Below are 25,593 nucleotides of genomic sequence, written 5' to 3'. Positions count from 1 at the left end.
TCATTGGATGTACAATGTCCCTCTCTCCCTTTGTCTTTTCTGTCAGCGTAGTATTTACTCTCCAAGACAATTAATACGTTTAAAAATCGCAACATGCTACAACACCTGTAGTTACGCTTATGGCCTCTAGGAGCAAGAGTTACTTAGTACTGCTTTAAGGCCTTCTTAGGAAGATTTTTGGCATTCACAAAACTTGTTCTTCTGTAAGACCAAATGTTAAGGACAGTCTGGAGGACTCTTATGCTCTAAAAATTCTCCAGTTCTGTTCACGATCTGCTCCTGATGGGACCCTTTATACAGAAACAAGTTGGTAATATCACTTGTAGTCTACTTTTATTCATGTGCCAATGTATTACTGCTAAAAAATGCGCTGCATAAACGTTATTTGATAAAGACGATGGTGGGTCTTGATCCTGCGACCTTGTGTTCCCGAGTGTGTTAACTCGGTGAGCTAATTGAGCAGAGTGGTACCGCCGCATCGATTTAAAGGACTGACCTGCGGCAGAGAAGGAAAACCCTTTTGCGATGTACATGTTATATCTATTTCAACATTTTGTAATGAGAGCTAATTCGCGTTCCCAAAGGCTTTGGAGGGTCCTTGACCATGTGAGGCGCCTATGGCTGAGTCTTTTTCTTTGGGGGTTTTGTTGGTTTCTAGGTTTGGATTCGTGTTTGGTCATTCATTTCCTGCTTTACTGCCTTTTGCACTCGGCACTTTTTTGTCCTTATATTTGTTTGTTTGTATACTTATATGGTGAATCAGAGGCGGTGACATATGCTAAATAGTCCTCACATGCACGCGCTTCCAAGTTCACGAAACTCAGAACACAGGTGTGAAGTATTTTCCCTTCTTAAGAACATGTCGTGAATCTGGTGCAGTTTCCTGACACACAGATTTTAAGAAGATGTTCATGAGTGAGGCCCAATGTCTGTGTCCAGCGTAAGAATTTATTGACTTTTTAAGGCCAACCGTGCCATGAAATTAAGAAAATATCAATAGCAAAGGAGAGATTCTTTCACTTTGAGTAATAACTCTGAAACTATGTGACTTAGGTAGAGAACATCCTGGACATTAGGCAGCACAAAGGTATTTAGTTTCCTATAAACACAAGACAATATTTACCAAAATGTTTGCAGATTATATGTGGATATATGTTCATAACTCAATCATTGGAGTGAAAATCAAATCTATAAATGTGACTTGTTTTGGGTGGCTGATCATATTTCAATTCCAGGTTATCGGTCTAAACATACAGCAAAAGTCCAAGAAAACATGCTTAATCCTGTCAGTTCGCTAAACCAGTAGAAATGACAACCCATCAATAAGAGTTAAGGTGTTTATATACAGTATAGAACTCTGTGGCATTGATTCCTCTTGTGGCGTGTGAACGTACTGACTGCGTTCGGGGCTTTTCGGGCCATGCGTTGAGGGTGGAGTCAGCTGAGGTGGAGGACTGGCAGCGAGCCTTCAAGTATCGGGATATCCCAGTGCAGTGTCCTGTGTGGAGTTGCTTGTAGCTGATTGGGTCGGCTCTACATCACGGAGCAGGAGGTCTTCCCGGGCTGAACTCCTCCGTCCATTTTCTCCGCCTCCAGAATCATCCTCCGGAAAACCTCCACAGCCGTCTACAGGGGAGGGGGAGAAGCAAAACGTAAAATTAGACACATAAATACGTGTCTGTGTTCGGTAGAAAAAAAATTATATTTGGTTTTGGATATTAGATAACTTCAAGTGATGGTAAAAAAAAGTTGTCAGTTTTATAAGCCTTAGTTTTCAAATGAGGCATTACACTGTCGCTCTGCAGTCGAGAAGCCTTTAGATTTGGGTAAAGACAATGCACTTGGTTAAGGTGGAGGTCAAGAGGGTTAATGTTTTACAAAGTGAATAGATTGCGTATGATTGACCACAGTTTAAAAAGTCCCTCCCTTTACTGAGCTCAATCAGGATTTCCAGTGCCATAGAAACAGCAACGTGTCATACAAGGGGGCGTGGCCTAGTTGAGGGGGACGAAAGCCTCTCTTTTTAGCCATTTTCTGGTGGACAATAAACATATCTATCACACACCAATAAAGTCAAGGCAAAAATAGGTCCATATGGATGTTTTTTTCACAGAAAATGTTTCAGTAGAAGCAAAAAATATAAATAAAAAACACAGCACTCGTTAGCTAATGTAACGTTAGCTTTGCTGGCTTCCTGGTTAGTTTTTTTTTAAGTATTTGTGGGCTGTTGAAACATTTTGCTCCTGCCATGTCTGTATATTCTTATTTTGTAGAAAAAGTAGTTAAAGTAATAGTGAAGAAATTCTCGTCTTAAAGGAACAGGCCACTGTTTTTTCCATACTGAGATATGTTCTTACCTGAGCTTAGACGAGTTGATGCGACCTGTCTGGTGTTTGTGTGTTTGCTCAGTCAAGCACAAAGACCAGGCCTCTCCCAGCATATTCCTATAGCTCCAAACGGGGGTGAAGTTAGAAGCGACCAAGCTCTTCCACGGGCACAAAGACCAGACAGGTACGTATCAACTCGTCTAAGCTCAGGTAAGAACATTTCTCAGTATGGAAAAACGGTGGCCTGTTCCTTTAAAACCCACTTTTATTCTGCCTGTCAGGTCCAACCAGGACATTTCTCTCTTTCTCTCTTTATTTTGCAAACCAGGAGTGGCTTTTAGGTCCGATCATGGCCGTGAGTTTGAGTGGGGACCAATGTTTCAGATTGTTCAAGTTGTCCCCATCAACCTCATGTAGAGACCTTCTCATTGTGCGAATTTTCACAAAGGCTTTACTCAGATGGGAGCACTTTAGGCTTGGAGAATGTATTGTCAGCATAACAGGAGTTTTCGTTTTGTGTTGAATAAATACATAAATAAATAGAATTGATAGCATTTCAAAAGCATGTATGTAGAAGTATAAAACGTAGAGGACAATAATACTGTATTACTCATAATCATTGTGTTTAGGATTTTCTATAACATGACCTTCTTTCAAATTGTAATTTCAGTTCTTATTGCTGCTTCGTCCCTAGTTCCAAAGGTTTTGTTTCTTCAGCATAACTAGTTCATTCTTCTGATTTAATTTCTTCCCAAGCTTCCTGGAAATCTTGAGGAATCGTTTTAAAAGTGAAGACAAAAATAAATAAATTTACTGAATTTAGTCACATGCCTTGGTCACACACTGCTTTGAATTTTCCTGCCACATGCAATACATCGACAAAACCACAGAGGCAGTTAGCAACAAAGGCCGTGTTGTCACATCTAAAGACCTTCGGGAAATCTAGTTTACCAATGTGCTTTTGAACCAAACCAAATGGATAATCAGGAAACATCCATGCAAAGTTGGGGAATTCATTTGTAAAGAAACAGTTACCTACTGTATACTGTATATATGGTTCAAAAACAAAAACAAAAATAGATATGACTGATCACACAATGTAATGCAACCTGGTTATCTGAAATCCAACAGGTGCTTTTATATCAGTCCTTACGGTGCCTCTTACCTGGTTTTCTTTAGCTGAGGACTCCATGAAGGCAGCGTTCCAGGAATCAGCTAACGCCTTTCCCTCCTCACAACTGATTACTCTGAAAAAAGCACACCCGGGAGAATAGTTACTCAGGTTACAAAGACATAAATATTTCACTGAACGGTGGCATTGTCAGCCTAAAGGGCCTAGCTCACCGGCCTAGAGACCATGCGGGGACTCCACTGGAATTGAGCCTGTTTGTTTTCACAGAGACTACCTGGAGACTCGCCTTATCTAAAGGGGATGTCTCGGAGACATCTCCGTGACCAGCAGCAACTCTAGTCTCCAACTAGTCTCTAGGTGAGATAGGCCCTTCAATTCTGAATACAAATACTGCTTTAGTCTGTGTTTATTACAAGAGTAGTCCCAGTTCTTCTGACAACCAATAAAATGCTGGTTTAGTTCTAGTTTAGTCCCAGAGTAGTATCCATGGATCTTCTTCAGTCGAGAATTCAATTTAGTTCTGATTCAACCCTACTTTAGACCTGCTCTATTAACTATTTTGTCTTATAGTTAACCCCTGGTTAAGGCCTAGTTTAGTTCCTTGTTGTCCTTCATTTCTGTCTCTCGAAGTTGACATTTGTATGGCAAAAAGATCTGGATTTATATTAGGGGGGAAAATAGCGTCCTTAAATTCCCTTCTATGACGCACATGGTAAGATGTGCAGTGATGCAGCAAAATCGTGGTAAAAACAACAACAACTTTGTTCCGTGCCATCGTCTGTGTCCATTAAATTGTTCAAAGCTTTGTACATATCGCTCCATGTTTACGTCGAAGACTGGTACAGACTGTGTTTAGTTCAGTGTAGTAATGGTTTATAGGGGTTTGATGACATTAGCATTAGTCTTTACTTCCCTTGATCTAGTCCTGGTTTTTACCTCACCCTTTTTGTTTAAATATAAGACTTTTAGACTGGTTTAGTATAGGTTTCGTCCACCTGATTTAGTAATGGTTAAAGGGGCTAGATGCAAGTTTGCCATTTTATACTCACTACTGCCACCTCAGGTCATACGTGTAACTGCACCTTCTATATTTAGCTCGTGCATGACGGCACTTCGGACCCAAATTAACACCTTTTTGAGTGACAGTGCAGGATTTTAGAGGCAGTTGTGGTGAACAGGTCTAAACTCATTCTAGACCTTAGGACATTGTTGAAACATGTAGGGGGAGGAAAATAATTAATTTTAACATTTTTAAACTCCATATAGTCCCTTTAAGTGAGAGTATTAGCAGTTTTTTTTTGTTGATGAATTTGTGTTTGTTTAGTAGTTAGTCCCAATTCAGACTCAATACCGGTTATGGTTTGGATTTGATGACATATCTTGCAACTTAAGACCTGCATGGTTTATTCATAGTTTAGTGTTGCTTTCATCTTAGTTTAAAGGGACAATATGGAGTTTGAAAATGTTAAAATTAAGTATTTTCCTCCCCCTACATGTTTCAACAATGTCCTAAAGTGTAGAATGATCCTGCACTGTCACTCAAAAATGTGTCAATTCGTGTTCGAAGTGCCGTCATGCACGAGCTTAATATAGAAGGTGCCGTTACACGTATGACCTGAGGTGGCAGTAGTGAGTATAAATGGCTAACTTGCATCTAGGCCATTTAATTGTTCTACAGATCTGTAAGTTGCGTTCACAACGTATTACAATTGTATGTCATCATTTATATAAAGACGAATGAAAAAAGAAATCTCACACATGTTTAAACGCCACCCACTTGCCATATTAATTTTGCTGTCTAACGCACTAATTTTCTCCAGTTCAGTTCTATCCAAATCTAAAGGCTTCTCGACTGCAGCTTACAGTCTATAGGGCAGGGATCTCCAACCAGTAGCTCGCCAGGCCTTCCCAGGCAGCTCGCCAAGACTTTCTACATCTCTACACGCTTGATAACTCAAATTTTAGATGCATTTTCTGTTTGTTCTGAACATGCTGAACACAATCTGCAAACAGCTTGGTCAATATTGTAAAGTATAAGGACTAAACTCAAGTCATTTTCTTTGAAATACTAATTCTCCAGGGTGAAGTCCACCTAAGTCGCTTTTTACACAAGTGTTTTTGAAGCATAAGTAGCTCTTCTTGTTGTGTAAAAGTAGCTCGCCGGGTAAAAAAGACCCCTGCTATAGGGTGACTCCTCATTTGAACGCTAAGACCAACAAAGTGGATCTAACATGTTTCCTCGCGGTCTGATTTTTTGTCACGTTTATGTTGCTTTTGTTGTCGGCCCATTTTCGACAAAGTATTTAAGCGCTTTCTTATTGTTGGTAAATGGTTCACTGTAAATAACAGTATTTATTAATCTTTTCGCTAAATTAAACACTGCCTTTTTATAATTGAAACCGGAAGCGCGTCCATCACGTGACCTGTTTATTCTAGTTTAAAAGAGCTAGGCCCACAGCCTCAGGGCAGAAGCTGTGGCGCAGTAGTCGGGCTGTGGCCTAAGCCTTGTTACATCTGGGACGTGTAAGTGTCGTTTTATCTGTTTGTCCATTTTAACTTAATCCATAGTACGCTAAACTATTTTATCCTTTATTCACAGGGGACCTATGTTTACCCTTTTCTTTTCTGTACTATTTGAGCTCAAAATAAACTCTGAAAAGCCAACTGATTCTCCCTGGTGATTTCGAGGGGGCAACAAAATCTTGGTGTTTCTGCCCGGTCGGATTAAGTTTGTGGATGACCTGGACCGCTACCGTGGATTGTGGCTACCGGAGCGCGTGTGTGGACTATATTCGTGAGTGGAATACGCTACGAGAGACGCCAACACGAAGCTATCACGGAGCTAATGCTAACGGAAGCGAGGTCAAGGAAGACGACACAACCCACCGCAAGTCACGATCAAAGCCAAGGTAAAAGACTTTCCAATCATGCCAGACTTTAACGAACAAGTGTCTGAATGGGAAAATATTCTGGAAGAAATCGAGGAAAAGCTAATTGCCTTACCTGCTTCGGAACTTCTTAAAATATGCACTACACTTGAAATCAATGTTGAAGATGAAGAAAAAAACTCACCTCGCAAATTGAGAAGGCTAATTCTGCAGCATTTGGAGTGTGAGGATGTCACGTCGCTTGAAGATGGAGGAATGTCATTGTTATTGAAAATAAATGACAGAATTGATGAACTGAGAAAAACGCTGTCTACGTCTGGTCCCACGTCGCCATGCCGCCCTCTGGCGGACACAGCTGGTACTGCGCCCAGCAACACGGAACCTGTGGTAAGACCACGCACCTCTGCCACCACGCTTACTGCCGCTAATAATTTGTCTGAAAGAACTCAAACTGTTGTTCACCCAATGTATAGAAAAGACTTGAAAATTAATGGACAAATTGGTGAACATAATCAAACGGATAAGCTGGGATATGCAAGTTTAGAAAGACAAATTACAAAAGCATTAAAGAAGGGATATGATGAATGCGAAATTATTGATGCAGTCCTTCAAGCTATGATTCCAGGAACAAAACTGCGAAGTTATCTGGAAAGTAGAGATGATTTGTCATTGAAAGCTCTGAAACAAATATTGCGGACTCATTTTGTTGAAAAAGATGCTAATGAGCTGTACCACTCCTTAACTCGTGCTGCACAAGATCACGGAGAGACTCCAGTCCAGTTTTTAGTTCGAGCTATGGACTTGAGACAACAGGTACTCTTTGCTTCAGAAAGAGCAGACACTGGCTTGAAGTACAGCCCAGAGCTCATCCAAAATCAGTTTTTGCAAACCATACTTACCGGACTCCAAGATAACACCATCCGTATTGACTTAAAGCCATATTTGCAAAATCCAAGAATAACTGATGAAGTTCTGCTGGAGAAAATGACCGCCGCCTACAACCTGGAGATGGAGAGGAAGGGCAAGCTGTCAAGCAAATCCAGAGCCAAGGTGTTAGCGGTGAGTAATGATCCACATTTCACTGATTCAGAGAGCAGCAGTTATGACAGTAACTCTACCAGTTGTAACAAGCAAAAGTTTGAAAAACGTGACACATTGATGGAGAAAGTAGACCAGGGGAACAAAGCAATCTGTGAAGCCATTCAGAATCTCACCACTCAGCTGTCAAGCCTGCACCAGCCACCCGGACAACCACCACCATGGGGACAAGCCAGCCACAGCTACAACAGACCACCACCAAGGACACGCCCCAACCGGCAGTGTCACCAGTGCCAGCGGACCAATCCAGGGGGGAAATGCGACCACTGCTACAAGTGTGGGAGCATAGACCACTGGGCCATTGGTTGCCGCAGAGCGGCTAGGAACACCACAGCCTCCACCAACAAGATCGAAACCAGCGTACATCTTGGTAAGAACACAGACATATTCTGCACCACAGCGCCCCTCACTGGTAAACAACATCAAACTGCTAAGCTGGTGGGAAGGAGGTGCCTTGTTCGAGCCACAATGAACAATGTTGACACCAAAGTGCTGTGGGACACTGGTTCACAAGTGTCCATTATTGGAGATGAGTGGAAGCAGAGACACTTACCCCATGTTACTGTGAGGCCTGTGGAAGAGTTACTGGAAGAAGGAGGGCTGGATCTGTCCGCAGCAAATGGGACAAAGATTCCATACCAGGGCTGGATTGAAGTGAAGTTTGCACTGTCACAAGATGCTGTTGCTGGGATGAGTGATGAACCAGTAGTTGTTCCCATCTTAGTTGCCTCTACAGATCTGGAACGTCCTATTATTGGATTTAATGTAATTGAGGAGCTGGCTTTGGCAAATGAGGGTCTTGGAAGCTGTTTTCCTTCTGGTCACATGGTAAGGAGATTTTGTTCAGCACTTGATGTGGGTCAGGAAACTGCGAGGGCTGTTCTAACTGTTTTACAGAAGCCGTCACCTGAAAACAACCCCCACATTGCTCGTCTGGGAAGAATGCCAGTTACTGTCCCAAAGAGGAACGCCATCCAAGTGCAATGCAACTACCTACAGCAAGGTTTGCTCTGTGGAACTCACGTCGTGTTGGAGCCTAACCCGGAGACACCGTGGCCCACAGGACTCAAAGTAAGAGAGCAGCTCATTCAACATCAAGAGAATACAAGGATTAAGGTAACTGTTGAAAACACAACAGACTGTGATATTACTCTTTGTGGCCGCACAACGCTTGGCTGGTTACACAGTGTTGATGCTGTTTATCCACTAGAGCCCAAGTCACCAGAGGGCAGTGCCACATCCTCACCGGAGCAGCCCAGTCAAGCACCACAGAGGGAGCCCTGGGTCCCGCCTGTAGATCTGAGTCACCTCTCGGCAGAGCAGCAGCACAGAGTTCGTCAGATGCTGGTGGAGGAGGGTGACGTGTTTGCCAGAGATGAGTGGGATGCTGGTTGTGTCACTGGTTTGCAAATGGACATTAATTTGAAAGACTCTGTCCCTGTCCAGAGAACATACAATGCCATACCCAGACACCTGTATCAGGAAGTCAAGGCTCACATTCAGGATTTGTTGAGTAGAGGTTGGGTTCAAAAGTCCTATTCCTCTTACTCTTCACCGGTAGTCTGTGTCAGGAAAAAGGACGGCACTCTCCGGTTATGCATTGATTACAGGCTGCTGAATGAGAAGACCTGGCCAGACCGTCATCCCATCCCCAGGATCCAAGAAATCCTGGAAAACTTGGGTGGAAACTCCTGGTTCACCGTCCTGGACCAGGGCAAAGCATACCACCAAGGCTTCATGAGCGAGAAGAGCAGACCATACACAGCCTTTATTACACCATGGGGACTCTATGAGTGGACCAGGATCCCTTTTGGCCTCTCAAATGCCCCGGCTGCTTTTCAACGCCACATGGAGGGATGCCTGGGAGATCTGAGGGATGAAGTCTGTGTGCCCTATCTGGATGATGTCCTTGTTTTCAGCCGCACATTTGACCAACATGTGGAAAACGTCAGACAAGTCCTGCGGCGACAGAGAGCCTGTGGGATGAAGCTGAGAGCCGAAAAATGTGAGTTGTTTAAGCCACAAGTAACGTATGTTGGTCGTGTGATCTCTGCAGAAGGATACAGGATGAACCCAAGAGAGGTGGAGGCAGTAAAGGCGCTCACGTACCAGACCCCAGCTACAGTGAGAGAGGTGAGGAAGCTCCTGGGATTCTTGAGCTACTACAGAGCTTACATCCAGGACTTCTCCAGGACTGCAAAGCCACTGTATGAGCTGCTGGCAAAGCCCAAAGGTGAGCCAAAACACTGCCACAAAAAGGGGACAAAACATTCAGGTGCTCAGCTCCCACCCTCCTCTCCGGTTCAGTGGACAGAAATACACAGAGCAGTTTTAGAGACGCTTGTGAACCAACTTACAAATCCACCTGTTATGGCATATCCAGACCTCGAGCAGCCTTTCATTCTCCATGTTGACGCCTCAGAGCAAGGGCTCGGTGCTGTGCTGTACCAGCGACAAGATGGCGCACTGAGAGTGATTGGCTACGGATCCCGAACCCTGACGCCTGCAGAGAAGAACTACAAGCTGCACTCAGGAAAACTGGAATTCCTCGCACTGAAATGGGCCATCACAGAGCGTTTCCGTGACTACCTGTTCCACGCGCCACACTTCACAGTCTACAGTGACAATAACCCACTCACTTACGTTACCAAGTCGGCAAAACTCAACGCCACGGGTCACCGCTGGGTTGCAGAGCTGGCAGACTATAGATTTACACTCAAGTACAGACCTGGAACAGCTAACACAGATGCTGACTTTCTCTCTCGCAGACCTAAGCCCATCAGAACCATCATGCAGGAGTGCACGGAAGAGTGTGAGCCGGAGGTCATGGACAGCATCTGTAAAGCAGTCAAAAGCAGCCAAACAGGTGAGATCAACTGGATTTCTGCTGTCACCTGTAATGTGGATGTCCTACCACCAGATGGCAGTGCTGTACCACCCCTTCAGCCCTTCTCCATCCAAGACATCCAGGCCCAGCAGAATGCAGATCCAGCCATCCAGAGGGTCTCTAACCTGAAAAGAGAAAACACTTACCTGAAGTACAGAGACAAAGCTGCAGAGAGTGAGCAAGTCCGGGTTCTCCTGAGAGAATGGCCAAAGCTGCAGCTGGGTGAAGATGGACTCCTGTGGAGGAAGACTAACAACAGGCTGCAACTGGTGGTGCCAGAGCCCTTGAAGCCCCTGGTGTACAAGTACCTCCATGAGGAGATGGGACACTTGGGTGCTGACCGGATGGTGGCCCTGGCCCGAGAGCGCTTCTTTTGGCCAAAAATGAGGCAGGAGATGGAGCACTATGTCACACGTGTCTGCAGCTGCATCAAAAACAAAAGGCCCAACAGAGTCACAAGGACACCACTTCAAAGCATTGAAACTTCTGCACCATTTGAGATGGTCTCAATAGACTTTTTACATCTGGAGAAAAGCAACGGAGGGGAAGAGTATATCCTGGTTTTAGTGGACCATTTCACTAAATACGCTCAGGCCTACGCAACCAAAGACAAGGCTGGGAAAACTGCTGCCAGAAAGCTGTTTGACGAATTTATCCCACGCTTTGGGTTTCCATCCAGGATCCACCACGACCAAGGAAGAGAGTTTGAGAACCAGCTGTTTCGGAAGCTCCAGGAATATGGTGGTATTCAACACTCTCGCACTACACCTTACCACCCCCAAGCTAACCCTGCCGAACGTTTTAACAGGACTCTGTTGAGTATGCTGCGGACACTGGAGGAGACACAAAAGGCCAGATGGAAGGAGCACCTCAACAAAGTAGTTCATGCCTACAACTCCACCATCCACGAGGCGACAGGGTACTCCCCTTTCTTCTTGCTTTTTGGACGTGAACCAACCCTCCCAGTTGACCTCTTGTTTCCCAAGAAGCTCGGTGACGCAGAGAAACAGACCCCTGCTGGTTATGCGGAGAAGTGGAGAGAGGCAATGCAGGAAGCCTATTCCATTGCCCTGACGAACATGAGGAAGTCTGCAAAAAAGGGCCAAGATTATTACAATCAGCGCGCCTGGAGCTCCACGCTGAACCCGGGTGACCATGTATTGGTGAGAAATCTCACGCCTCGAGGTGGTCCGGGGAAGCTCCGCAGTCACTGGGAGGACACTGTCCATGTGGTGAGGGAGAGCAAAGGCCCTGGAAGCCCTGTCTATGTGGTTGAGCCTCTGAATGCTGTAGGGAGAAGACGTGTGCTGCACAGAAACTTACTCTTACCTTGTCCTTACCTGGTTGAACCAGCGCCTGTCGTCCCCAACCCTAAAAGGAGAAGCAGGAGAACCAGAACGTCGCCAGGAAGAGGGACAAGTGTTAAGTGCAACATCCAGCCTGCAGGTACAGAGAGCTCTAGTGAGGAAGACTACCATCTCGTCCTGCCACCCCAACCCGCTCTTCAGCCGCTCAACCCAACTGCCAGAGAGTTCCAACCGAGAGTCCCCACTCCAAGACAGCCGGAACAGGGAGCTGCACCTGCTGAGGAGAGAGCTGAAGTGGTGATCCTGATCCCAGAGGTTGACCCTGAGCCGGAGCCAGAGCCAGTACAGGAAGCGGATTCATCTGAGCGAGAGGCATCCTCCTCAGACTCCTCGGAGGGATCTGCAAGACCTGTCAGAACCAGACGGCCCAGGCGCTTGTACACCTACGACCAGCTTGGTGAGCCCACGGTCCTGGAAGTGCAGACCTGTCCTGTCGGTGTGTCCAAACCAGCGAGGGTCCGAGACGGCTTCTTCAGCACCTCGGCCAACCTATATCCTTTTTAATTCCCAGTCGTAATGCAGTAGTAACATGCACTTTATGTACCTGCTAATTGAGTTGCACTTTGCACTTTGCACTTTAAAGTATGTGGCTTGTGTGCAATAGAGATATGTGCAATAGTAGTAAATGTACTTTAATTATTGTTTCAGTAGTACATGCCATTTGTTTAGTTGGTTTGCTATGCTGCTACAAAATCTTGGGTAGAAGGTATTTTCCTTGAGTCAATTCTGAAGATTCTGGGGCCCACCAATGCTTCAACGGACTATCTACCCAAATACGGAAATGGACCTTTAAACCTGCGCGTACCGCCGTGCCAAAGGACTCTTGGATAACGGACACTATTCATTTAGCCTGGACTCTTTTGTGAAGTATTGTTGTGGTTAAAATTGTTTATTTGCTACAATTTATGGTTTAAGTAAAGTAAGACCCCCCAGTAGGATTAAGGGAATGTTGGTTTAACATTATTTTTAGTGGGGGAGGGTGTTGTCGGCCCATTTTCGACAAAGTATTTAAGCGCTTTCTTATTGTTGGTAAATGGTTCACTGTAAATAACAGTATTTATTAATCTTTTCGCTAAATTAAACACTGCCTTTTTATAATTGAAACCGGAAGCGCGTCCATCACGTGACCTGTTTATTCTAGTTTAAAAGAGCTAGGCCCACAGCCTCAGGGCAGAAGCTGTGGCGCAGTAGTCGGGCTGTGGCCTAAGCCTTGTTACATCTGGGACGTGTAAGTGTCGTTTTATCTGTTTGTCCATTTTAACTTAATCCATAGTACGCTAAACTATTTTATCCTTTATTCACAGGGGACCTATGTTTACCCTTTTCTTTTCTGTACTATTTGAGCTCAAAATAAACTCTGAAAAGCCAACTGATTCTCCCTGGTGATTTCGAGGGGGCAACACTTTTTTGGTGCTTTTTTGTTTTGTTGCGCTTTGATGCTTTTCCATCACTTTTTTGTTACTTGATTTGTTGCTTTTTCATCACTTTTCCGTCGCCTGTTTCGATACATTTTTGCCGCTCTTTTGATGCTTTTTTGTAGGGAGTTTTCATCCTCATTTACATCTTGTTTAAGTCGCTATTTTGCTTTTAGATTTGGGTAAGTCCAACTGGAGAAAATGTGCTTGGTTAAGGAGGAAACAAAACAAATAAAACACCTTTGTTCATTTGTACTGATGAAGAAGACATTTAACTTGTGCCCATTCTCGTTGTATGTGAATGAGGGCAGCGATTGCAGAAATATTAAGCATAAACTAAGTGATTGGTTTGCATGCAAGGTGAGAAAGCTGTACATGCAGAGAAAGTCAGACCTGTGCAGCGATGCCGTGTTATTGTGTAAAAACATCGCCTCTGTACTTCTGTACTGTGCCGTCTTCCATGCTCATTAAATTGTTCAAGTCAGGATTGTACGTACCGCTCCATATGAAGGTCGTTCTTGTTTCCGACCAGCATAATTGGCACTCTGTATCGGGAGGAAGCGAACACGCGTTATTTTACTGTGTGCATAATACAGAACTGTGCGGCCAAATGATGTTGAAAATAACAACAGATCACATGAATTTGGAAACTTACTGAACTTTGCCCACCATGTCCAACAGTTTTTCGTGGATGACTTGGACAACTTCAAAGCTGCGAAGAAGAGGTTTGTCAATCGATGTTCAACACTACACGGTGGCGTTAGGATAAGCTTACCTTTTATTAGACGTGACTGAATACACCAGAATGTAGCCGTTGATGTCTATGGAGTAGGTCTGTGGGAAGATGGAGTACTCGTCCTGGAGAAACAGAAGAGATGAGAGTGCGATTTTATTGCAAACTTTGGGGATCACAGTTTGTACTAGAAGCTAAACACTGAAATCAAAAATGGATTGGGGCTTAAAGGGACTATATAGAGTTTAAAAATGCTAAAATTAAGTATTTTCCTCCCTCTACATGTTCCAGCCATGTCCTGATGTGCAGACTGAGCTCAGACCTACCTCTAAAATCCTGCACTGTCACTTTCGGGTCCAAAGTGCCGTCATGCACAAGCTTAATATAGAAGGTGAAGTTACACGTATGACCTGAGGTGGCAGTAGTGAGTATAAAATGGCTAACTTGCATCTAGCCCCTTTAAGCTTGATATTTTGTCTTAAAAAAACTCAAAGTAATGTACATAAGGCAAGAGAGAGTTGAGCTAGACTTGGCATAACAGATACAAGCTTTTTTTTTACGCCTCGGTTCAGTGATGGATTATGGGTTGACAGTTTTGTGTTCCATGATGCGACAAAATCCAGTAAATAAAGATCAGTATCAGTCTCTTTTATCTGACGTAGAAAATGACTGTGTTTGACGTTATCACTGCAAGGGAAGTATATGCATAGTATAGGTTTTTGGTTGTTATGGTTGTTTATGTTTTTGTTGTGTTGGATGTAGTGCAGAGCGAGAACAGAGAACAGGGAGCTTATGTTCATCTGGAACATTTCCAAGTTTATTAGCAGCTTGAACACAACTTTCCTGTCTTTCCTTAATTAGTTCCTTCCTGGTCTATGTTTTGACCGAAATCTCTGCGTATTTCAATTTAAAGATGCTGGTACTATTTTGTTTTTAAATGTGGCAAACTTTGGTTGAATAGTAGCACCTATGTGACCTATGTTTGTGAAGGTGGGAGAAACCAAAGCACCAAAAGGAAGCCACATTTGTCAAGTTAAAATGGGTACAGTACAACTTAATCATTCAACAGGAAAATTATAAATGTTGATAATGAGTTGTGGCTATCAGTCGTCCAAGAATGATCGATTATATCTATAATTCGATATGTATCACGATACTCAGGGGCCAATACGTATTGCAGTACAGTAAGTAATTATGATAAGTAATTTGTTTACCTTAAAGGGATAGTTCAGGATTTTTGACATAGGGCCTCATATCCTAGTTATGCAGTGTTGTTGATTATTTTTTATTCAAGCAGTCCTTATATTTGAAGAGTTTAATAATGCTAGGCTAGTGCTAGGCTAGCGCATGTCTATGGTAACTAGTAGCCTGCATTAAAAAACGCTTCAAAATCATGGGGTCGTCCTTCAAACGTTGCCATATCTGATTTGTAGAAAGCTCCTTTGTGAATTCCATGTGTAGTAACGCTGGTAAACAAACTACTGTAGATCCGGTAACATAGCAGATCACTCCGCCGCTACAACCAGGAAGCTGATGCTGCTCACATATAAGTTCTTTTAAATGCAAAATTGTTACATTTCAAAAATGATTCAGTCAACACAGACATTTATATCAGACATTTATATCGGTAGTCTGGTGTTATAAGTGATTTGCCTCAGGTGCACTGTGCTTGGGTCAGACTGTTTTTAATACAGGCTACTAGTTACCATAGACATGCACTAGCCTAGCACTAGCCTAGCACCACTAAACACTTCAAATATAAGGACTGCATGAATAAAAAAATAAATAAAAATCTCCAGAAATCAACAACATTCTGGATAACTAGGAGATAAAGAAAATCCTGAAATATCCCTTAAACATGTGCAAAAAGAAAATAGTCATGTGTCCAAAGTCTACAAACCAAAAGCCATTTGACATTTATTGAAGTGTTGAGATTGAAAAGTAAACAAAAACACGTAATATAGCAAAGTGCTGTTACTGGAAAACAAAGGTAGTAAGTACTGCGATACTTGATAAAGTAGCGATCCAATCTGATATTTTGTTCCAGTCCCAGTAAATAGCGTTTTGATTTTTCTTTTTAATTGGCATCATTTACTTCCACTTAAATTCAACATCGTAAAACAACCTTTCATGAGCACATTGCATTTACTGTCCTCTGCTTTTGGCATCTGCACAGACTCCATTTAAACCCACTTCAGGAGGTAGAAAGGTGCATGTGCCGTCTCCTCCGCTTTGATCAGCTGCTCTCAAAGTACATTTATTTCTCCAGCCGTACATACATAACTCGATTGGTGACTTTGTGTTCCTGTCCATGTGCTATTTTCAATCGGACACTTCTGTATTCAGCATGGCTCGTGCGTCACGGTGGAGCTCATCGCAGGTCCAAATTAATAGTTCATGAACATCATTATGTGTGGCCATGTTGAATTTGCATTTGCTATAGGGAGAGGGTGAGTCATACCTGCCCCGCCGTGTCCACCAGCTGAAGATGGTACTCCTGTCCGTTTATTGTGATCATTTTGGTAAACGCTGCAAAGGAACAAACAAGAGAAAATGCAGCGTCAATCGTCAGAATTCACCTGTGTGTTTGAGTGCATCTGACTGCAGTGTTTCGACAACCAAATTTCGTTTAGACCAGGGGTGTCAAACATACGGCCCGCGGGCCTGATCCGGCCCAGTAAGTCTCTAGCCCATTCCTGTGTGGAGTTGTGAATTTTTAAAGAATAACCAGTAGGCTCATTCCAGCCACTAGGGGGCATTAAATAATAATAATTAAAAAAGGAAAGAGTTCCACATGTGTCCAGCAGAGGGCACTGACATAATAAGAGCTCAGGAAAACACATTATATAGCCATGTGCTAAATGGACAGTCACCACAAAAAAAGGCTTTTAGCTTTGACACACATCACAAGCTTCTGCGATGTCAAAAGATCCAGTGTTGCATTCATTCTTCACCAATATCTTTTATTTATGATGGGAGAGTGTGACCACTGTGCAAGCCTTCTCCAGCACATCCCAAAGCTTCTCAATTGGGTTCAGATCTGGACACAGTGTGCCATCAGGGAAGAAGAAATCCATTGATGGAAAAACCTGGTCATTCAGGATGTTCAGCTGATCTCATAGTGTTGCTGAACCTAGACCTGACCGACTGCAGTGACCGCAGATCAGAACTGTTTTCCTTAAACACAACAGACGGACAGTAAACACTGTATTAGCTCGGCTCTGAAGTTTAGCTTTAGCTTGTTTATCGGCTTTGTAATTAGAGAAACGTGGAGTGAGCGTGGATCGGGAAGTCTGGGCATCTCTGCTGAGACTGCTGCCTCCGCGACCCGGCCCCGGATAAAGCGGAAGAAAATGGATGGATGCCTTTCTACCTTCCAACCAAGTTACGCCATGATCCCGCCCACTACATTGTTCTAACTATAACCATCCGTTTTCCTAACCCTAACCATAGCCTTAAAGGAACCAAGTATACCAAGTTTATAATGTTAAATGAAGTATTTTCCTCCCCCTACATGTTCCAGCCATGTCGTAATGTGTAGAATGAGCCCAGACCTGTTCACCACAACTGCCTCTAAAATCCTGCACTGTCACTCAAAAAAGTGTTAATTTGAAATTGCAGTTACACGTAAGACCTGAGGTGGCAGTAGTGAGCATAAAAATGACCAACTTGCGTCTAGTCTCTTTGATTCTTAACAATACACATTTGTAAAACTAAAATATAAGTTAATAAAGCCAACAGAAAAAGCTCCATTTAAGAGTGTCATCCAATGAGAATTTGCGGGGGCGTGGCTTATGGCAAAACCCCACCTTAACAGTTGTACCCAAATCTAAAAACTTCTTGACTGGTGAGAGGCCAGAGTAAGCCTTATTTGAAAGCTAAAACGTACAAAACTTCTAAGCTTCTTCTTTGTTTTTGCTGGGGGTTTTTTCATCACGTTTTGCTTGCTTTTTTGTCACATTTTTGTAGTTTTTTGCCACATTTTTGTCACATTTTCATTGCTTTTTTTGTGCCGTTTTTGTGACATTATTGCCTTTTTTTGGGTCAAGTTTTCAATGATTTTTTTGTAGCGTTTTGGCCACATGGCTTATAACTGTAACTGTGATCAAGCCACAAAAACATGACCAAAACACGTCAAAAAAAGCAACAAAAATGTGACGAAAACACAACCAAAAGAGGACAAAAAACGTGACAGTCATAACGAGGAAGGAGCTTCGATGAGTTTTGACGGTCTCAGCTTTCAAATGAGGCTTTACTCTGTCCTATAAGCTGCAAGCTCCAGTCGAGAAGCTTTTAGATTTGGGTAAAGCTGGGGGTTAAGGCAGGGGTTAAGAGGTTGGTTATCGATATGAGGGTGGAGAAACAGGCCCTGCTCCATTACTTTTAATGGAAGCAATTGATATCTATGGGAAAGCCTGGTAGCAACGGTTGCTATGAGGTATGTTTGGACAATGTCTTGAGGCAGAGTTTTGCGAAAGGACAATTACTCGATGAGGAAGCTGAATGAGCTCCACCCTTCTATTGTTATTCTCAAGATGCATCAAGAATATAAAGCACATTTAAATCATAGCCTCTCAGCGAGTATCAGGGTAATAACATGTGAGTTTGATAGCCAGTAAAAGCAGTCAAATTGATATATAGAGCCATGCAAGATGTCTTTGTTTAAGAGTAGAACCTGCTCGGAGCTGTTATACCTGCCATAAGCGTCTAGAAATCCACCAATCCTTAAAAAATGTATACACCTCACTTTCAGCTCATTTATTTTTCATGGACCTTTGTCAATAATGTATGAAATTTGCCAATCATTGCATTTTATTACATTTCAACATCCATTTCCCCTGAATCCGCTCTCTTGCCGACCTTCCAAGCAAGATGTGCAGCTGCTTTTTTTTTTTTTCTTTCTTCGCAGCGCTCGGGTTCATTCAGTTTAGAGCTGTCGATATCCTGTTCCCGGAGATGGCTGGTGTTATATACTGTACAACAGGGAGCTTACGCAGCCTGCAGCACCGGCACCGAATGACACTTCACTTTATGTTAAGCGTGCACACAGAGGGGATTATATATAGATTCAGACATGCACATACGGGGAGGAGGAATGCGAGCGAACGTGTCGGGGAGTCGGGAGATACGGAAGATCGCCCGCAGCTAAAGTTTTAAAGTCAAATCTCCAGGGTGTCTGTCTGCAAGTGTGTGTTTTTGAGTGAGATCTATATATGTGCAGTCCTCCAGCGCCGAACACCGACAGACTGCTGTGCGTGTACGCAGGGAAATTCAAACACTGTCAGGGCTGCAAAAAAAAATATGGAAAAACGGAGATAACGATATTACGCCGCAAAAGGTAATCAAGAAATAAGTCATGTTTTCTTGAGATACGTGTGTTTACCCTTCATTTGAGAAGGTGAGTAATAAAATCTGCAAATGGAACAAGTATTTCTGTATTTGCGCGAAGGAAAAATATATATTATTGCATTTAAGAGAAAGTAAGAAACCTCAAATAGGAAGAAGATCCTTGTTTTTCTCATTTTATGTGATAAAAATGCTTATTCCACAGTAGGGCTGGGAAAAAACATCAATTTGATTTAAAAATCGAGTTGGTAGGTCAAATCAATTCATATTTTCCCCAAAAAATCAATTTTTTTAGATTTTGCTTTTTTTCCTTCTTTTTTTTTTTTGCCTCTCTTCCCTCTGCTCAGAGGAAGAGGGTCCCGCTGCACAAATGTGTTAAGAAGAACAGAGCCCACCTACAGATTATTTGTTGTTTTATTGCTCAATCCAAATCCAGTATAAATAATTTGGATGTTTAACAATCTTTTTTGCACAGTGACTTTTCAGTTAAAGAAAGGGTTTGCCTTTGCAGTTTATATTGATGCAATTTAATTAAATACAATAAATATATATATTTAAAATATATTTACTGTTCGTAGTTATTTTGTTTTAAATGGGGGTAAAAAAAATCTAATCCAATCGTAAATCGAGTTTTTTATAGAGAAAAAAATCGCCCAGCCCTATTCCACAGGCAGATTTTTTACTTGGCAAGTCAACATTACAAAAATGAAGGTCAAATATTCCTAAGCTCAGTATTTTAAGCATATGTCTGTTTGCAATATTTTACAAATATGCTCTGTTTTCCCATTCTACGGTGTCTTAATAAGACTTAAATAGTATTGATTGATCACCTGTGGGTGAGCACAATATAGAAATGATAACCTGGACTTAATTACCACAAACATATGAGTAACATTGTCCTGAGTGTGTGTATTGTTCCCATTGTAGTAGCATGTAAAGAAAACACCGCCCACCACCTGTTTGTACAATACAGAAAATCAATAAATAGGTCGAGCTATTTTGACCGTGGCATCGCTATGGAAACAGAAACACGGAGAAAAATCACATGTGACGGCTCTCGGCTTCAGGAATATTGCTCCTGTGTCTTAGCTAGACTCTATAGAGGAACAGTCTAAGCTGAAACAGTGAAGCAAATAGGGGTGCCCATTGTTCTCATGTAATACGTAATTTTTACCCAAAGCAAGTTGTGTGTTTTGTATTTCATGTTCATTGTGGGATAACAGAGCTCATTGTCATTTTTAAGCTTTAGAGTTAGTTTCTGTTGCGTCATAAGGTCTTCAATATCGTTGATCGTGATTCGCGATATTTTCCTACCTCAATATATCGAACTTCAGATGTTGTTATTGTGACAGGCCTAGAAGTACGTAAAATCCTAATGTTTTTGCTGCACCTGTACCGTCATCTTGTGAATGGAGCATCTTGAAAGAAGCTGACAAGCTGTGTCCTACTTAAGGTAATGGTTCCACATCAGAGCTGCTCGCAAATTTTGGAGTCTGTTTAATCCAAAAACAAGTTACTGACTTTCTTCCATGTTTCCTCAAAATCCCTACACAATGCTAGAGTTTTATTATTATTTGTTCAGCCGGGACAGTTAGTAGTAATTGTATCATTTCTACTTTTTGTCCCATATTTGCACTCACAAACACACTCTCATTCAACACTGGGGACGAGATAAGTAAAGTGTCTTCCCCATAAACATGAAAACGGTGGGCTAGAACTGGAATTGAACCACAGACTTTCAGCTTGAGGTGGTCGAATGTTTGACTTATGACTTACAAAAACAATCAAGCTTCATTGAGGGGCTTGAGGAGAAGCAAGGAACGAAATATAACAATTATGGAGTATCATATAACAGGGTTCCCAAGTTGTGGGTCGGGAATTGATTTCAATGCAATATTTCTTATATTTATTTGTGAAATGAAAGCACTACTAAGTAACTCTTGCCCCTAGAGGCCATAAACGCAAATGCAGTTGTCGTAGCATGCTGGGATTTTTTAAACTTAATTTATATTAATTGTCCATGAAAGCAAATACTGCGCTGACAGTAAAAGACAAAGGGAGGTAGAGTGTGTTTTGATTAAAGTTATACTTTGTCTTTTTATGGTTTTGCATAATTGTAAAATGTAAAATGTATAAATAAAGTTAAAAAAGAAAAGACAAAGGGAGAGAGGGATATTGTACATCCAATTACATAATGGAAATATTTTTTTTCACTCAAACTTGGCTGTAAAAACTGTTTAAAGTGGCGCTAGCCCACAGTTAGCTTTGCCCCTTAGCCTGTTAGCTTCTTCTTCGTGATTCTGTGATTCTATTAGTGTGTATTGGTGGCTCCGGTCTGGTGACAGTTAAGTTGCAATTGTGGTTTTCTGGCCAGAGACACCAGGGGGAGATGAAAGACCCTCCAATCATCCCATAAACACTTGTATTACCCCCAAAGGGTCTACGGAAATGATTCATTAAGGTAAACAAGTTACTTAGGAATAGGCCACCGTTTTTACATACTGACATGCGTACCTGTCTGGTCTTTGTATGTGCGCTCAGTCACGCAAATGTTGCATTTAGCCTCTCCTAGGTATAGCTCCAGACTAGGGTGAAGTTAGAAGCTACCAAGCTGTTCCACGTTTTCCCTATTTAAATACAGTTACGTGAAACCAATGATCCAAGTATAGTTAAAAAAAATAAAAAATGTCGATTTTCTAAGCGGATAAGAAGGGGTACTATATATTTAAGGCGTAATAACATAGGAGCACTTCGACGTCTGCACAGTAATATCTCACTTTACTGTGCGGACGTCAAAGTGCTCCTAAAGTATTATTACGTCTTAAATATATAGTACCCCATTTTATCCGGTTAGAAAATCGACATGTTTAACTTTGTGTAACTAGACTTGGATCGTATAAAGGCTCATGTAACTGTATTTAAATAGGGAAAATGTGGAACAGCTTGGTAGCTTCTAACTTCACCCTAGTCTGGAGCTATACCTTTGCTAGGAGAGGCTAAATGCTAACAACATTTGCATGACTGAGACAGACAGTTACACATCAACTCGTCTAAACTAAGAACATATTTCAGTATGGAAAAACGGTGGCCTGTTCCTTTAAATGCTAACTAATTACAGTTTACAGTGAGGGGTCTTGAGTTGTTGGTCTGATGTTTTTGGGAATGTTTGGGAACCCCTGTCGTATGAAGCCAGTAATAGTCGAGGATAGGGAGGAAAAGTTACACTCAAACAACCCCTTGATTATGTTGAAAATATTTCTCAATGTGGATATGATGCCTTGAACTCATAATTCAGTTTGACATTTTATAAAAAGGCTTAATAGACTTAAATGGCTGTGGTAAAAAGACACTGAATTCATACTCACTATTTTCTATTGTCGGGTCATAGGAGTCGACGAACTGGCCTTCGACAAACTGAATTGTCAAAGAGGACTTTCCTGGAAGACAGAGGCATAACGACAGATGGTTAGTGCTGTTGAATTTAATAAAGTGTCCAGATGTCGCCGTGCGTTGGAGTTACTTTAGGATTGATCAATATGAAATGAAATGATGAGAATCTCATTATCCGTTTTGTTGAGGCAATGATGAAACACATCAGTGAAAGGTGTAACTTTGGGGATGTGCATTATCACAAACAGTGGCACTGATCAGGTTTGAGTAAATATGTTAAATATCACGAATGCTAAACCCCAAAACTACTTCACCGGTGTTTCTCAAACTGTGGTGCGGCTACCATTGGTTGTACACAGGCTGCTTCATGTGGTTCTCAGGCTCTAGGCTTTGTTTGTCTTAAAAAAGATTTTAATTCCCTGAACATACTGTAACTATTTATTTGTTTCCCTGTCCCTTTAAGTGCACCCTAAGCACTTTGTTCCTAATGTTCTGCCTGATAGGGAAATAAATACATTAGTTTTTGTACTGTTTTGGGTTAAGGGAAGAATCAGGAACCACTACAGTCATTGTTTAGTCCTATTCTAGACCTGGTTTAGTCCTAGTCTAGTCCTAGAGTCATTAATTTGGGTTTTTTGTTGTGAACCACTGAACTACAGCTTTTATTATTCCCCACAGATAGTTAATACATACATGAATGAATAAAATAAATGCATATTGTACATACAGATACATAACTTAAAAAATAAATAAATACAAGTGGCGTTACTTGCTAATCACATTCATGAATTCTCAAATCCCAATAAAAAGACTGTATCCTTATCTAAATGAGAAGCTTCTTAGCCTGTATTCTCACTATTAAGTCTTTACAAACAAACTACTTTTGGTAATCATCTGAATTTGAGGCGAAGAAGGAGGTAAATATGATAGCAGGAATCACCCTTTTACTTTTCACCTCACAGACCAGGAAATCCACGTCCTATAACAAGCCTATCTGTCTCAATGTGAACACGCTGAGTTCTGGCACGCTATAACCAGGCCTTCTGCTCCCTCTCTATCCCCTCTGCCATCTTGCCATCCTCTCCATCCCCACTTCAGGAGCGTGTCAGATGTGCCTCTCTTTTTTTTTAATCTTTTTTTTTAGAGGAAGCTCCCCTACTCCATAACATCGCACAGCGTAGCCCGGGTGGCACAATGCGTCAAACCCAGCGGTGGTCCTTCCATGAACGGGGCCTAAACGACATGGCAGCGTGGTGTGCCATTGTAACGCCGCTAGGGTTGGGGTCAAGGGGATGGGGAAACGATGGAGAAGGGAGTCAGAAAATGTGTCGAAATGCGCTGGCGAGGAGGTGCCGTGCGCTAAAAAAAAAAAAAAAAATTGACTGCGTGTTACATCCAATCCATGCGCCACTGCGTTCGGACGATTATAGCTCGTACATAATGGACTTTTACGCACTCAAAAAGGCCGCTCGGAAAAGCCATTAGCCACTTTCCCAGCAGCCTCAATTGTTCGCCTGGACTCACCTACGGATCTGTACCCGAGGATGGCGATTTTTCGTGATTTCGGCTGCGGCATTTCTCGCTCTGGTTATCGCATCTAGTCCTCGGGGTGTACCACAACCTCCAAGCGGAGTAGCATCCAATTTCCCAGGGTTTACAAAACGTGCATGCAGCCCTCCGGGATTACGCCACGGGTCGCTTCAAAATCTACGCTAGTCGCGATGTAAACACTCCCACGGATACAACAAATAGTTATTTTAGGTCAGAGGGGGGAAAAAAAAGGCATGGAGTAAGGCTTTACATCTACGATAACTGCGTCACTCCCCTTTCCGATGTAATGAATTAGTAATTGCTACAGCGACGCGATTGGGTAAACGGGGACAAAAGGCGGGATTTCCCGGCGTTTTCGTGCCGTGATTGGACACAGCCCCCGCCTGTCAAATATAGAGCCGATGGTGCCGGGTGCTGATTGGTTCCTCCGCGCGGTGTGGGTCTCTGGGTGGTCAGGGGCGCTGTCATTCACGGCCGGAGGGTCAGGGAGGAGAGCGGCTGGCGTGACTTCTGCAATGAAAGAACGTGATTATTTGCACATGGTCGCAATTTAGTCGTAATGCCTTAGTTACAAACGTGATGTGCAGGAGGAAACTGTGCTGCCTTTATTCCCAGGCCAAGGAGAAGGATAAAAGAATGAAGTGCTGTATTGGTCTAGCAGGGAATTCATTCATTAAAATGTTTTAAATGTAATAGTTATTTGGAACAGGTAGGTCTATAAGCAGCTCTTTTAGAGTAATTTGCAAATATAATTAAATACAAGCTCATTCATTTAACCTTGTAGTAATCCAGGCTGAAAACAGTTATTTTTGCCCAGGCATATGACGTGAACGTATTTTATCTGCACTCTTGCCTTTTTCTCTAATTGATTAATGTTTATGTTTATGTTTTATTGATTTTTATCTGTTTTCTTGTAATTTTATGCAACTGTGAAGCACTTTGAATGGCCTTGTGCATGAATTGTGCTCTACAAATAAACTTGCCTTGCCATAATGATTCGGTTTCATTTTGACACTTAAAAAAAGAAACAATATGACAGTGACTTCACCAAAAACATTGTTGAATAAGAGAAAATTTGGAGAAAAAAAAAAGATAAGATATTATATTATGTGGCTCTCCCATTTAAGCATAAATGTTTTAATTTAATTATAGTTTGTTCAGTTTATTTGAGACATATATACATTCTTAACCTTGCCACCGTGTCACTTTATACAAGTCACTTTATACACTTATAGATGCTCAACATTAGGCTTTACAATGGTATAAAACAATAACACATAGGATTGTACGCACATTCTGTACTACCCTAGAAGGTTGCACTTTATTTTACACTGCCTTGATACAACTAAATTTAGCACAATGTAATGTGCTCTGTATAACTAATAACTGTAACTGTATAACTAATAACTGTAATAACTTGTATTAATACTTTAGAGGTACATAACGTAATAGGACACGA

General features: G+C 42.2%; 1 protein-coding gene across 1 annotated transcript; it reads right to left on the bottom strand.

The window, feature by feature from the left end:
• Window positions 1-993: 993 nt before the first annotated feature.
• rheb (Ras homolog, mTORC1 binding) lies at window positions 994-24,411 on the bottom strand. Its single transcript, XM_079569912.1, has 8 exons — window positions 24,108-24,411; window positions 22,559-22,630; window positions 16,309-16,376; window positions 13,890-13,972; window positions 13,770-13,826; window positions 13,612-13,659; window positions 3,493-3,574; window positions 994-1,626 (listed from the first exon to the last, which is right to left on the bottom strand). The coding sequence occupies exons 1-8, from the start codon at window positions 24,157-24,159 to the stop codon at window positions 1,534-1,536; spliced, it is 555 nt and encodes a 184-aa protein (XP_079426038.1). The 5' UTR covers window positions 24,160-24,411; the 3' UTR covers window positions 994-1,533.
• Between the last annotated feature and the right edge of the window lie 1,182 nt (window positions 24,412-25,593).

This window comes from Gobius niger (genome assembly GCF_951799975.1).
Source record: "Gobius niger genome assembly, chromosome: 13".
Classification (NCBI taxonomy): domain Eukaryota; kingdom Metazoa; phylum Chordata; class Actinopteri; order Gobiiformes; family Gobiidae; genus Gobius; species Gobius niger.
Note: the sequence above shows the minus strand (reverse complement) of the source record. Positions and strands in the feature narration are given on the sequence as shown.

What these genes read in the sequence shown, in the direction of transcription:
- rheb (XM_079569912.1), bottom strand. Translation starts at nt 24,159, where the DNA reads ATGCCGCAGCCGAAATCACGAAAAATCGCCATCCTCGGGTACAGATCC. An exon ending in GACATGGTGGGCAAAGTTCA is followed by an intron (nt 13,660 to 13,769) that starts GTAAGTTTCCAA and finishes CTCCCGATACAG; the next exon opens with AGTGCCAATTATGCTGGTCG. An exon ending in CCTCAGCTAAAGAAAACCAG is followed by an intron (nt 1,627 to 3,492) that starts GTAAGAGGCACC and finishes CCTCCCCTGTAG; the next exon opens with ACGGCTGTGGAGGTTTTCCG.